Consider the following 15,189-nt stretch of genomic DNA (forward strand, 5'->3'; position numbering starts at 1 on the left):
ATTAGTAGTAGTAGTAGTAGAATTAATATAATAATAGTAATAAAAAATAAAAGTAAAGTAACATTTGTTGTTTTTGTAATTATACAAGTAATTTATTATTATCATAACTTTAAATTATGATAATTACAGCAAAAACCAATTAATCATTATTGTTGTTGTTGTTGTTGTTGTTATTATTATAGTAATAACAATATTATTAGTAACATTTGTTGTTATTGTAATTTTATTCATTTATTATTATCATTTATTATTATAACTTTTATGATAATTATTGCAACAACCAATTTATTATTATTATTTTCTGATTATTGCTTTATTATTATTGTTATTGCTATGAATAATAATAATAATAATAATAATAATAATAATAATAATAATAATAATAATAATAACATTTGTTGTTGTAATTGTCATAATATTAATTTATGCTATTATTAATATTAATGTCTAATTATTGTTAATATCATTGTTATTATTTTACATTTATATTATGTTAATAATTCAGATTATAGTCATTCAAACAGATAATTATTCAATGTTATATTTAATATTATAATAATATTGCTATTTATTTTACAATTATATCATGTATATAATTCAGATTATAATTATTATTCAATTTAATATACAAATTTATATTTAACAGAGCTTTTAGTTTTGGGGGTTCCATAATCAGTCAATGTTTTAGTTTTTTATTAATTTTTTTTTTTATAAAGGGTCACAAAACACCAAAAAACTTTTTTTGAGCTGTTGACAGTCATATATGTGTCCCAAGCTGCAATAAACACTATTAGGACACATATACTTCACTAAAAATTAAAAATTGGTTGTTTTTGCGTTATTTCGAGCAAATTCGGTGATTAGATCCTTGTTTGTATCCCAACATGGAGAGTGGATGTCTGTACTAGCCAGTACATCGTGACGTCTCCGAGTATGTTGGATGTGTAGGATTTTCACCGCATTTTGTGACAGGATAGTCTATACACACACAGCTTTCTGGCGCTACGTTACCTACCAAGTGCATCTAAGTTACCGAAAAATGCGGAGGGTTTTTTTTGTTCTATTTGCCAGGCGTAACATTACATTAAAACAACACTCTTGCAACAGTTGCTTGCATCCAATATCTCGTTTGTCATGGGAGCATGCACGAAATGTTCCTGAATGAAAGTGAAAGTACCAAACTGCAGTTAAAGTTGGCAAATTAATAATTTGGCAAGCAATTCGAATACTGATGTCCATGTAAACACAGTCACTGGGGGAAAGTACAAACACAGAGGTTTACCTTAAGTTTAGCTGTGACTTGAAAAACAATAAATAAATAAATAAAAAACAAATATAAGATCGATTTAAAAATCAAAGCTAAATTTTCTGTGCTTATGCAAATATCTTGCGTAACTCCAGTTTCATAACAAAAACACAGCTGGATTGCCGGGAAAACGGAGCATTCTGTTTACGGTTTGCCATTTGTGTATTTAAAGTTTTCCTTCAGTTAACACTCTGCATCTGTGCTGTGATTGGTGTATGAGCAGATGCTTGAGGTTGCTTAGTAGCACTTATTTATGTGAAGTCGCTGCTTTCCCCTTCCTTCTTCTCAACTCTCTACCCATTTAAAGCAGAATATGTAACTGCGTCTGCACTGTTTACAAAACACAGGTCCAAAATGGAGCGGAGAGCACGAGTTGTGCTGCGTTTATCCAATTAAACAACTATGCTGTTTGTGGAAAGAGAATGAAGCTTGTTGCAAGGCTTACTGACAAAGACTTTTGTGTTGTCTCGTTTAATTTGTCAACACGCTTCCCTGTTTTGATTCTATTTACATTAGCATTTGGCTCTGTTTTGACAGAGTTTATCAAAGCAGTGTTATGACTAGTAGTAGTGTCACATTTACACACTTTTTGTTAATACTTCGACTTTAAAGATGTGAATGGATATGCTGTTCTTGGCCAATCATCGTTTGCTAATGCGATGTGTAGCCTAAATGACGCTTGGCATGATGCTAAAGAAGGCATATTTTTTGTGCTAAAGTAATTTATCATTGAGTGTTCCAAATAAACAATTTGTTTTTAATGAGAAAAGGGGCGTTTGACGTTTTTTAGGGAATCTATGTAGCATTTGCTTCCTTTTAACTTTCTCTAGAGATTTGACATGCACTCCATCAAGGAGTCCAAAAATAACAAAAGCTTTGGTGGGATTTGAAACTGTGAACCGATTTTCAGAGGAAACCTAGACTAACCCTTGTAAAAAAAATTACAGTATATTTTATATAGTAATAATAAGAGCTGCACGATGCTGAAAAAATATACTATATTGTTAAAATATTATATAAAATATTGTTGTTGAGTATAGACCTTTTACTTGGAATGCAAAATTACCCATTATACTTTGCATGTATGCGTAAGGAGGATGCTAAGAACTTCTGGTTTCCAGCTTGATGCGTATAAACAGTCACGTTCGGACAGCTTTGAAACGATAGTTTTAATCTTTTACTTGCTTTTAACATCTTTAAACTAATACTTTTGTTGATCAGCGCCACCTCCTGGACGGATTATTTAAAAATGCAATCTTATAGGAATGAAAAACAACATCTGTGAGTCATTTACACGTACAGTCAGACGACATTTTGTGCCATTTAATTGGAGCATCGTCATCGCAAAACTGATAGTTTTCTATTTTTCAAATATACAACCAACCCAAACAAATGTAATTCACCAAAATGTTTGACACACATACAACCGTACTAACACACTGATTGAAACACTTGCACAAAGCATTAGCATTTTGGCACATAGCATTTTGAAATGACAGGAAAACACATACCGAAGTAAATACTACACAATACAAACTAACTTAATAAAACATAAACTACTGCCAATTAGAGTTAACATGCCAATCAGCCAGCAGAGTATCACTAACGTACTTTTTTTTTTTTTTTTTGGAAATAGTATGGCTTAACGTTACATACCTGTTCATATTAATGCCGGTAATATAGTTTGCTCTATAATGCAGTAATGTAATGCAGTAATGCACTTGAACTGCATCTGACAGAAGTGTAACGGCTTGAACACACATCTCTAAAAATCAAAGTTGTGGATCACAAAAACACTCAGTAATCCACTCGAAACATTATTGACATCTAGGGCTGGGTGATATGGCAGAAAAATTATCACAATCATTTTTTTTATCACAATAATTTTTTTCATATTAGACGATATCGATACTTATCACAATACATGTCAAATCTTTTTTTATCTATCAATTTTAAAGGATTTTCAGCATGCCAATCCGTTTGTGCAGCTGATTTAACACATTTTGTGAAATGTCTGACAATATAAATAAAAAAAAAATAAACGAACCATCTTGATTGATTGTATATTGTTGTTCAACATCAGAACAAAGTAAAACAGGTTTAGAACAAGAAAAGGCTGAGTTAATGGTGACAGAATTTTCAGTTTTGGATAAACCATCCTTTTAATGGTGAGTAAAAGCGCTATAGGAATAAACATGAATTGAATTGAATAATCTGATAACTTAACTGAAAACAAACAGGAAGTGCATTTTCAGATTTCAATTAAAGACTAGAAGGGAAAACTATTATTTTTTTTTAATGAACAGATGAATTGTTCACCACAAAACTGGCAATGTGAGCTAATAAATCATATGGTTAGTTTTGATTTCTTGGGGACTTTAAAAAGGAAAATTACCAAAACATTTTTGATGTTTTTGCACAAGATGCTAATGGTCTAATCCGATTCAATGATCTATGCTAAGCTAAAAGTGCTTCCACCAGAGATCAGCTGAATGGATTCAAGATGCTAAAACTCAACTGTTTAAAACTCTAGGGGGTTAAAATTCCTGATATATATTTTCTGATATATTGGGATGTATACAATTAAGGCATGTGAGGGAGTTCTATGAGGAGAAATCTCATTTAGTGACATTGTATTTTTGCTTATGTTTGTCATTCTTAGTCAACGTTATGCATTAAAGTGAAAAGCATAACAGCTTCCCTGATCTGAAGTCACTTAAGGGACTCTAAACCAATTTTGCAGATTATAAAAAATGTTGATTCAGTAAGTTACATTCAAGCCTGGTAGATTCCCTAATGTTGACCTATTTTATTAAAATCAGCGCTTTGATAATAAAATGAGGTGGTATATGACTGTTAAAAAGGCTTTTCATTTTAGCCACGCTTCTATGATCAGTCTAAAAATAGTCGCAGGCTATTAATAGCAGTGTGTGAAATGTGGGAGATCAGAACTAAAGCTGAATTATAAATCCGTCCCATTTGGTCTGGCTCATCTGTTCCTTCAAAAAGTGCCAGATCCAAAACAGGAAATGACTCGGCACCAGCTTGTAATCTTTCAGCTAAACAGACATTTCCTGCTAAACTTGTTTTTTTGACTTTTTTTTATCATCTATTTAAGACTCTCAGTCTCCCTCTCTCCTTCATCTTTCACTCCTGCTCCTTATTGACAGGAATCTTGGAACAGCTGAAGATGTGATTAGTTTCTCATGCTGGTTATTTGTTGTTTTTGTCTTCACATGGCCTTCATCTCTTATTTGATTTTCCAGTAATTTCAGGAAGAAATGTTCCCTCTAATTTTTGTTCTTGCCAAGCATACATGTATTCCTGTTGAACAGTTTTTTTTGGGCCACCTTGAAAGCAAGTTAATTTCTTTCTTGTTTTTTAGCTTACTGCACCCAGAAGAAAAGGTACAAAATTGTACCTTTTAGGGTACAAGTGGTCCGTCACTGGGCTGGTACCCTAAAGGGTACAGTTTTGTACCTCTATTTAGAGTCCATTTCTGCCAATACTTGTTGCCCTTTTTTTGAGTCAAGTCTTAGGTTAAAAGTTTCTCAGTTTCTCCATACAGTGTATTGCCTTTGCAATTCCTATCCATTAAGCCCTTGTTGGAGGATCAACCCGAAATAATTTTTGCCATAAAATTCTGCCACAACACTTCTGTGCATATAACCCATTCATAACAACACTATCTACATCAGCTCTGCGTGACTAAAATAGTTTTAAAACGGAACATTACCTGTCTAAAAGAAATACTTCAGCCATGGTGGTGTCGTCCTTCCGCCAGCGTGCAAAAGTAACTCCAATATTGATTCATTTTGATTCAGCATGTTTTTACCCCTCTCTCTCTCTCTCTCTCTCTCTCCCCCTCTCTCTCTCTCTCGTGAACGCGCAGCACGTGTATGCACAAACGGCAGAGCTACGTACAAACAGGTGCGCAGTAGCTCAAATCTGCGTTTGCTGACAGACAGTTTAAGCTACATGTCAGAATTATATGGGAGATGTCGGCCTGACACAGTTTTAATTGGATGAACATAATTTAGTCATATGCCTTACCCAGAATATAAAAATACATTTATATCATTTACTTTAATCATAACTATAGACAAATTACCAACCTACGTCACACATGACCTCACACGGGCTCCCGGTTACAAAAAGAGACTGGTCGCAATAGCAAACATGCCCTGTTGTGCGGTAGGATGCCAAATTCGAAGTCCAGAAATAGAAAACGTAACTTTTACCGTACACTACACTGCTTTTAATGCCAACCGCAGACGTTTTTGGCTAAGAGGGAGCTGAATGGAGTTAGGACCTAATTAAAAGTGCTGGACTCTGTCGTTCTCATTTCATATCAGGTAAGTTCACGCTATGCTGAATAATACACATTATTCGTTTTTGATTGCAGCAATGATTTCAGCAAAAACAGTTAAATATGGTTAATAAACCTGCAAACACTGAATGCTTAGAATGAAACGTGAAAGTGTAAGTTCACATACCCTGCCATACAAGTGTAGTTAGTTTGCTGTAAGAATGCAGTTTTGCTCGTTGATGATTAATTACTCTGACCTTGTATAGTCCTGACTTTTTTCCTTATCTTACCTCGGTTTTTAGTTTTCGAGCTTGATGCTTGGCCGTTTCGTCTTATTCAATATCCATTGGGAGGGTGCTATCGCAGAAGAGCCTGTTAGACAAACGCCGCTCACATTAACGTTAATTTTGCAGAATCCCTGTGCTTATCACTGGGTGATCAAGCTGTTATAATACGCTGAAAGCATTATGTAAATCATATATCTAAAATGTAATCAATATAACTCATTTCTAAGACCGCAACAAACTCTGTACCACATCAAATGTCATTCCTTCGCTGTAAATGCTTGCGCTCCCGTTTTTTTCCTACATCCTCACTGCACACGCATTCTGAATGTTTACGAACATGGTATTTTGTCTATTGGAATGTAGACTCTCAACCAGAACAACAAAAAATGTTTCTAAAGACAATCACCTACTGCACCTTTAACAAAAGTATATGAATTAACTTGCAAAATATTTTTAATAGAATAAGTTCCATTGTTCCATTACGAAAAACTAGGGGGTCTGATGTATTATCATCATTTAATGCCATGTATGACTTTAAGCAATACAAATAATTACTGTAATTATTCTTGAAAGTTGGATTTCATTCATATTTAAGCTAACATCAGTCTGATTTGGATTGCAGCCATCGCATGCTCTTCACATTAAGAGGGAATATTATCTAGAAAGTACTTTTGAGTGTCAATGTGACTAGACAGTGCTTTTCAATATACTATTCAGTCAACACCCAAGACATGTTGGCTCATGCAGTTCAGTTCTGAAGTGTGCAAAGGTTTACATCATTTGTCTTACAAAAAAAGTCTCTTGTTTGACATAAGATGGCTCTCAATCCTTGTGAAGAGATGAAGTCTACGTATTGTTTTAGTGTAATTCAGGTCTGAGTCCGTTCTTTTTTTCTTATCTTCAGGCGACCCGTCCCCCATTGTAGTGTCCCGCTCAAGCCGAGGACAAGGACATGGAGGAGGTTGAATCGCCCCCTGCCAGATTCAAGAGGAGGGCCTGGGCTCAGAGCCGAGACTCCTGGCAGGCGTCTGAGTCTCAGGACCAGGGCGCAAAAGAGCCGCTGTCTGCCCAGCAGCCTATGGAGGAGAAGACTTCCACAGCCTCAGAAGCAGGTACAGTGCTTTTGTTGTTGGAGAAATGCTTTTATTTTTGTCAAGTTTGTTTGGTTTTGCTCTGAAAAGGGTGCAATGCTGGAGTAGTGATTGAGATTTTTACAAGTTTGTTTGGTTCTGTGCTACATTTCTGCATGTATAATACTTGATATAATAGGTTGAGTATTCAGAAATGTGTAATTTAGAATATAAGACTTTGACAGCCTCAGAAACGGCTACAGTGCTTTGATTAAATGAGAAATGCTTCAAATTTTGTTTTGGTGCTTGGAAAAGGTACAATGCTGGAGTAATGGTTAAGATTTTTCCAAGTTTGTTTAGTTCTATACTACATTTACTGCATATAATATTTGGTTTGACATTTTATTTGGAGGATAATCCAAATTATTAAAGTTCGACAACCTCAGAAACGGCAGTGCTTCAGTTAATAAAGAAATTATTCATATTTGTTCAAGTTTGTTAAATTTTCTCAGAAAATGGTACATTGTTGGCATTATTGTTGAGATTTATCCAAGGTTGTTTGATCTTATATCTTTATCCCGGGCGAGCCCCGGGCATGTTGTTTAGTGATTGGGTGCTGTAGAAAAATATAGTTGCAAGTGTTATTTTTGATTGTGTATTCTTGTTTTGTGGGTGTGTAGATTTAGACTTTTGTTTGCTGTTTAGACATCCATGTCCCCCAGGGTCCGGCCAGGGTCGTAACAACTACATTTACTATATTATACATAAAATTCTTAAATTGAATATTCAGAAATGTGTAATTTAGAATATAAGACTTACTTTGAGAGCCTCAGAAACAGTTACAGTGCTTAGTTATTGGAGAAATGCTTCCAACTTTTTCCAAGATTGCTCGGAATGTTAGAGTTTGGATTGTAATTAACAAGAAAACACAGGTTAGAACAAATCAACATTTATTTATAGTTTGTGATTATGTACAATTTCAAGCAAATTTAACCCATTCGGGCACTATAAGTTATAAAATTTGTAAACCAACAATTAACAAAGATAAATTGTATTTCTATACATTTCTATAATGAAGATAATACTGTAATATAGTAGTCAACATTTGAGGCAAATAAATCAAAATGGTTCAAAATTGTCTTTAGACAAGAATGGATGTTTTTGACTAGTTTTGGGACAACTTTGATGAAAGATTTGTTTAATTTCTGTACCTCAAACTCTCCAGAAAACCATGAAGAACTGTTTATTTAATTTGTTATGGTTGAGACTTTTCCAAGTTTGTTTGGTTCTATACTACATTTACTGTATATCAAATATGACATGCTGTCATATTTTATTTTGAGAATAATCCAAATTATGAGACTTCGACAGCCTCAGAAACAGCTACAATGCTTTGGTTAATCGAGAAATGCTTTATATATATATATATATATATATATATATATATATATATATATATATATATATATATATATATATATATATATTTTTTTTTTTTATTTTTTTTTTATTTTATATATTTTTTTTTTCCGTTCGTTTTGCTCAGGAAAAATGTTAAAGTAGTGGTTGATTTATTTATTTATTTTATTTTTTCCCCTCCCTTGTTTGTTTGGTTCTATTCTAGAATTTGGGTTTGAATTTTCTGAAATATTAAATTTGGAGGATAAGACTTTTACAACCCAGTTTTTGGAGAAATGCCTCCAATGTTTTCAAATTTGTTTGGTTTGATCTGAATACCTTTTACCAAAACAAATACTTAATTTGAAAACATTGAAAACAGTGCTGGAGTAGTGGTTTGAGATTTTTTCCAAGTTTGTTTGGTTATACACATTTACTATATATACTATTTGGGTTGAATTTTCTGACTACATATATATATAATGCTAAGGTTGAATCTTTAGAAATGTGTAATTTGGAGGATAAGACTTCAGCAGCCTCAGAAAAAGGGACAATGCTTGAGTAATGGTTGGTGTTTTTGTTTGGTTCTTTGGTTGCTGATACTATACTACTGTATACAGCATTTAATGTATATTACTGTAAATTATTAAGGGTTGATTTTTTTTTTCAGTCATAAATTGTGTTGTTTCAGCTCATATTAAATTAAATTACCGTATTATAGTACGAGAGCTGGATTTACTGAAATTTGTTATTTCAGTCAAGCGACCATTATGAACCATTGAAGATGTGGTGTGGATTCAAAATATGTAATACAAGAACTAAAATGCAATAGAAATCTAGATAAAATATTTCTGCCATTCTTTCAACAGTTAGAATTGATTTGTTATTAAGTATTGTTAATATTGTTGTTGTTGTTGTTGTTGTTATTATTATTTTTATTATTATTAAGAATTAATAATATTATCAAATTAGTAATTTTAATAATGTGCATTTAAATGTAACAATGCAAAGGAATAAAAAACAAAACAATGCTTACCATAATAAATTGTTTAAGAAATGTAAAACTTGAAAAATACAGAAGACCTGCAAACAGTAGTGGATTTTGAATAATGATTTTAGTATTGACATTAGATTTAATCAGCATCATAATCGGTATTAATCAGCTTATTGTTATACTTTGAAGATATTCAATAAACACTTAAGCTCATATTGTCATCAAGGATGTACTGCAAGTCCACTATGTAGCCTGAAACCTAATATTTTAACACATTCTTTGCTTGATTCAGATTGTATTGCTTCTTTTAAAAATCACAGAGCTAATTTTACCACACTTTTCCATCAATTAAGCCTACAGATAACAGTCTGCATTACGTAAATGTCAACATTTATTGGGCTGTAAAGATTTGGCGATATTGAGAAATACTGTAAACATTGTTGTAAACAGACACCTAGAAATAAATGCATGCTTAAGGCTGATATTCATTTTCATTCAAGAATGCCAAACTATACTAGACGTTTTTATACTCTACACTGTAAATAATGCAGGGTTCCACGCAATGCATTCATGTCGTCCCTGCACAAGTCAATTAAGTTAACAGATTTAAGTGGATTGAACATAAAACAATTAAGTTGTCCTCAAAAAAATCTCAAGAATTGTGTTTCAGCTCGTTTTTTATTCAGTAGCCTGAATACAATAATTTTTTGAGTGTATATGTGGGTTCGGCAGTGTTTTGGGGTTAAGAGCTTTGCTGGAAGGTCAACGGGAAGTGTTAATAAACTCAGCAGGGTTTCAGACAATTCCTTCATGTTGTCCCAACACAAAACGATTAAGTTAACAAATTTAACTTGATCAAACATAAAACAATTAGGTTGTCCAAAAAAAAATCTCAAGAAATGTGTTTTTTCAGCTCGTTTTAAATAAGTAGCCCGAATAATATCATTTTTGTGAATGTATATGTGTGCTCAGATGTGTTTTGGGGGTTAAGAGCTTTGCTGGAAGGTCAACGGGAAGTGTTAATAAACTCAGCAGGGTTTCACACAATTCATTCATGTTCTCTCAACACAAATCGATTAAGTTAATTTAACATTTTTAAGCAGATTAAACCTAAAACAATTGAGTTTTCCCACCAAAAAAATTTCAAGAATTGTGTTGTTTCAGCTCATTGTACATGAGAAGCCTGAATATAATCATTATTTCAGTGTATATGTGGTTTTGGGGGTGTTTTAGGGGTTAAGAGCTTTTGCTATAAGGTCAATGGGAAGTGTTAATAAACTCAGCAGAGTTTCACACAATTCCTTCATGTTGTCCCATCACAAAGCAATTAACAAATTTAACTTGATCAAACATAAAACAATTAAGTTGTCCAAAAAAATCTCAAGGATAGTGTTGTTTCAGCTCATTTTAAATGAGAAGCCTGAATAAAATCATTTTTTCCAGTCTATATGTGGTTTCGGAGGTGTTTTGGGGGTTAAGAGCTTTTGCTGGAAGGTCAACGGGAAGTGGTAATAAACGCAGCAGGGAGAGATTACAGAGGTTTGGCTGCTTGACTTGGCATTTGATTCTCTATTCAAGTCATGATAAACCAATTAAGTGCAAATAAATGTTTCTAGAAAAAGAAAGACACTCAGACCACAGCGGTAGTTCAGAGAAAACACTCTCTGTTCACCATCGCAGCTCTTCTTTTTCTTGTTGACCGTTTGTTTATAGCAGCTTTTAGGCAAATGAATTAGTTTATTTCACAGTACGCTTACTAGCATTTTGCTTTCTTTTTTTTTCTCCTCAGGTCGTAATCCAAATCAGGTGGAGAACTGGCTCAGGACCTGTAGGTGAGTTCCCTGACAAACCTCATAAAGCACAAATGCAAATGCGTGAGGAAAAAAAAAACTGTTTACAGGCTGCGATGTGTGACGTGAATTGGTAAGTAAACAAATGCGTTCAGGGCAGAGAAAAGCGCTCTGTCCGCTGTCTTTGGAGTCTCTGACAAGCAGTAAATTTGAGAGAATGGTGTGAATACTTCAGTGGGTTCAGACTGTGATCTTCCCAGAGTCAGGAAAGTCGTTTGTTGTGAAGACTGACTATTGTCCTTTGTGCTGCTGTTTTTTTTTTTTTGGGATAGCCAACATATACACTGAAAAAATGATTTGGGTCCGTTGGGGCCTATTAATGCTGAAGTTGTCCTCTGAGAGTTTTTAGTCTTTCTTTCTTTACTTCCAGGCTGCTGGGTTTGTTTGTTTTTTTTGGTGTGTGTGTGTTTTTTTTTGTGATGTGCTATAGAAGAAAAGCTCATTAGCTATGTTTCCATCCAAAAATGTGAATTAATTTATGTGCTAAACTGAAATAGCGCATAAAAGACGTGCGAATAAAGCAGCGTTTTCATCCAACGAGTCAAAGAGAACAAAATCATCATTTCCTGATTAACTGGTGCCAAATATCAACAGTAAAAATGGAATTTGCTGCACTGCGTGAATCTTTTCTTTATTTCATGAGTTTCGCCTCAGAAGACAATACCGACACATAATGAACGTGTGGTGCTGTTTGAAGGCATGAGACACGAAGCTCAGGTGCAGATTTTTAGAGGTCAATAATAATGTAATAACACTAAGACTGAAATGGTTATGGCATTTTAGAATGACCAAAACAACATGTCAGATGTTTTACAAAGTGCTCAGCCTGCTGGTTTATCCATTCACACACATCTTTATCATCACATGATCTCTTATAACAAAATCGCATGACTTTTTTTTTTTTTGGGCATACTGGAATTAGTTCGTTAAAAAGTGTTCCCATTGTTGCTTATGCGCATCTTTTCATATCGAATTAAAAGTTTATCCTCAGTTATGCACTTAAGCGCATTATCAAAATGTATCCACATCTCGGTGTTTCCATCAACCGATTTTTATTTTATTTTATTTATTTATTATTTTTATTATTATTATTATTATTATTATTATTATTTTTAATTCCCATATCCAAAATGCTCATAAAAATAGGTGGATGGAAACGTAGCTATTGATTTACCATAGATAAGTTCCTCATGGCCAACATAAACCGTGCATGTGAAAAACAAAAGGCAGATACCAGGATTGCTGCTACACGCCTCTCTCTGCCTTTTCTTTATCTAAAAGGAAGCCTTGCATGTTTGTTTGTTTGTTTGTTATTTTTTCTTCTCTTTTTGAAGGTAATTTGGCTTTGTCTATAACTCCGTTTTCAAAGGGGTGGGGGTTGTGTGTGAGGAACATGTGATAACTGTTTGTTGTTGGTTACGTCATAATATTTAATTGCTGTGTGGAACTCAGGAATTTTCTCAGAAGTTGTTTTTGAGGGCTTCATGCTTGTATTTTTTATTATAATAAAGAGATCATCAGGGCAACATGGTGGCTTAGTGGTTAGCACTGTCACCTCACAGCAAGAAGGTTGCTGGTTTAAGTCCCAGTTGGGTCAGTTGGCATTTCAGTGTGGAGTTTGTATATTCTTCCCGTGTTCGTGTGGTGCTCTAGTTTCCCCCACAGTCCAGACATGCACTATAGGTGAATTGGATAAGCTAAATTGGCTGTAGTGTATGTGTGTGAATGACTATGTATGTATGTATGTTTCCCATTACTGTATAAGATGATTCCCATGCTGTATACGTTGGCGGTTCATTCCGCTGTGGTGACCCCAGATAAATAAAGGGACTAAACTGATTATGTATGTTTATGTTACATGAGAATGATAAAATAACTCAAATGAAGCCAAATCTCTTTTTTTTGAATTATGAAATGTATAACATTCATCAACAATTTATTATTAGTTTAACAAAAAGGCATTTTTTTTGTCTTTTTACTGTAATGTTATCATAAGCATGTTTAAAATGTATTTTTCATTTATAAAGTTACATAGCTTTTATAAGTTCAAACAAATTACTCAAATTAAGCCAAATTACATTTAGTTATAAAAATAATGTCCAGTAAATTAAAATCATAAAATATATTCAGTCCAACAAGAATAGGGATATTTTTTTGGGCAAACCTATATATTTTTTTATCAAATTATGTATTATTTAAAAGAAAGAAATATTATTTTTAATTATTATTTATTTATAAATTATTATTATTATTTTATATAATAATAAAATAATAATAGTGATATTATTATTGTTGTTTTTGTTAATTCAGATAATAATAATAATTACATTATTATTATTATTATGATTAGGATTAATAAAATTACAGCGATATTAATATTATATAATAATAATTATTATTATTATTGTTATAATTATTATTAATATTATGTTATAACAGTGATATTATTATTATTATTATTATTATTATTATTATTATTATTATTATTTTAATAATATTAATTATTAATATTATTAATTCAGATGATGATGATAATAATAATATTAATAACTAAGTCTTGACAATTATGATTATGATTTTATTATTATTAATAATAATAACAATAATAATAATAATTATTATTATTATTGTTGTTGTTGTTGTTATTAATTCATATAATAATAATAATAATAATAACAACGACAACAATAATAAAAATAATAATAATAAAAATAAATAATAATAATATCACTGTCATTTTTAGTAATAATAATAATAATAATAATAATAATATCACTGTTATTATTATTATTATTAATCAAAATAATAATAATAATATTATTACTACTACTACTACTACCAATAATAATAATAATAATAATAGTTATAACAGTGTTATTATAATAATAATAATAATAATAATAATAATAATATCTTAACTATTGTTAATGTTATTATTAACAATAATAATAATAATAATAATAATAATAATAATTATTATTATTATTATTATTATTATTATTATTGTCTGAATTAATAATAATAATAATTATTATTAATATTATTATTAGTTGCTATTATTATTATTGTTATTATTATTGTTGTTATTATTTGTAACATTATGAAAGCATTGTAAAACTATAAAAGCACTACATTACCTTTTGATGTAGTTTTATTGCATTGATCCTGGTGTAATGAAAGTAAAAATTCCTTCATAAAATATTACTAACTACAAACTTTTGAGTGAAATATATATCTATTACAAAAACCAGCAAAATTACATCTTTGGGATGAGAAGAGTATGATCAATGACAACTTTTTATTACGCTCGATCTGTTCCTGCAGAGTTGATTTAATAAAATTCTCCAGTGTAAATTCCCCCAGTAAACCCGTCTGACACCAAAGCAGCTTTATTTGAACGTCAACGCCACACACTGGGTCAATAAAAACACCTTGTGCTTGTCCTATTCCCAATTCCTGCTCATTATCATTAAACACACACACACAGACATGCACATGACACCGACATCCTCCAGCAGGAAACCTCAGTGTCTGAACCACCAGAGTTTGCTGGATTTCCTTCTGGTCCTGTTGGGAAACATGCCGGACTATTATTAGCTTTATTTTATGTGGGGTTTTTTTCCCCCTTGCTGTTTGGATCTGCAGGTGTCTTAATGAAAGTGGCAGGGGATTTGGAAGTTAGTGTTTTGTAAGTGTCAAGACGAAGGCTTCTTAAACCAAGAGATTTTGCGTCAGCTGTTGTGTATGAAGAGAGGGAAGGGTGTTTGTGTGTGTGTATGTGTGTGTTTCTGCTCGAGTGACATTTTTGGAGGGAGTTTTGGCGAGTTGAATGAGGATGTGACGTGTTATTGATCTTTTAACAGGACTCCTCTCGGGGCCTCTTTGGATGAACAGAGCAGCAGTCCGTCCAGAGGTGAGTCTGCACTCAAAAACAGTGAAGTTTGTACAAACTACTTATTTAAAATGAGCTAAAAC

General features: G+C 32.4%; 1 protein-coding gene across 2 annotated transcripts in view; it reads left to right on the forward strand.

The window, feature by feature from the left end:
* Positions 1-15,189, forward strand: part of itprid2 (ITPR interacting domain containing 2) — a 103,441-nt gene that overhangs the window by 36,802 nt on the left and 51,450 nt on the right. For both annotated transcript variants that reach the window (XM_056465847.1, XM_056465848.1), the window contains exons 2-4: positions 6,807-7,014; positions 11,154-11,196; positions 15,078-15,127. In XM_056465847.1, the coding sequence (XP_056321822.1) occupies positions 6,855-7,014; positions 11,154-11,196; positions 15,078-15,127 (253 nt within the window). In that variant the 5' untranslated portion in view covers positions 6,807-6,854. The remainder of the gene's footprint in view (positions 1-6,806; positions 7,015-11,153; positions 11,197-15,077; positions 15,128-15,189) is intronic.

The sequence above is a fragment of the Danio aesculapii genome, chromosome 9, assembly GCF_903798145.1.
Source record: "Danio aesculapii chromosome 9, fDanAes4.1, whole genome shotgun sequence".
NCBI classification, from domain to species: Eukaryota; Metazoa; Chordata; class Actinopteri; order Cypriniformes; family Danionidae; genus Danio; species Danio aesculapii.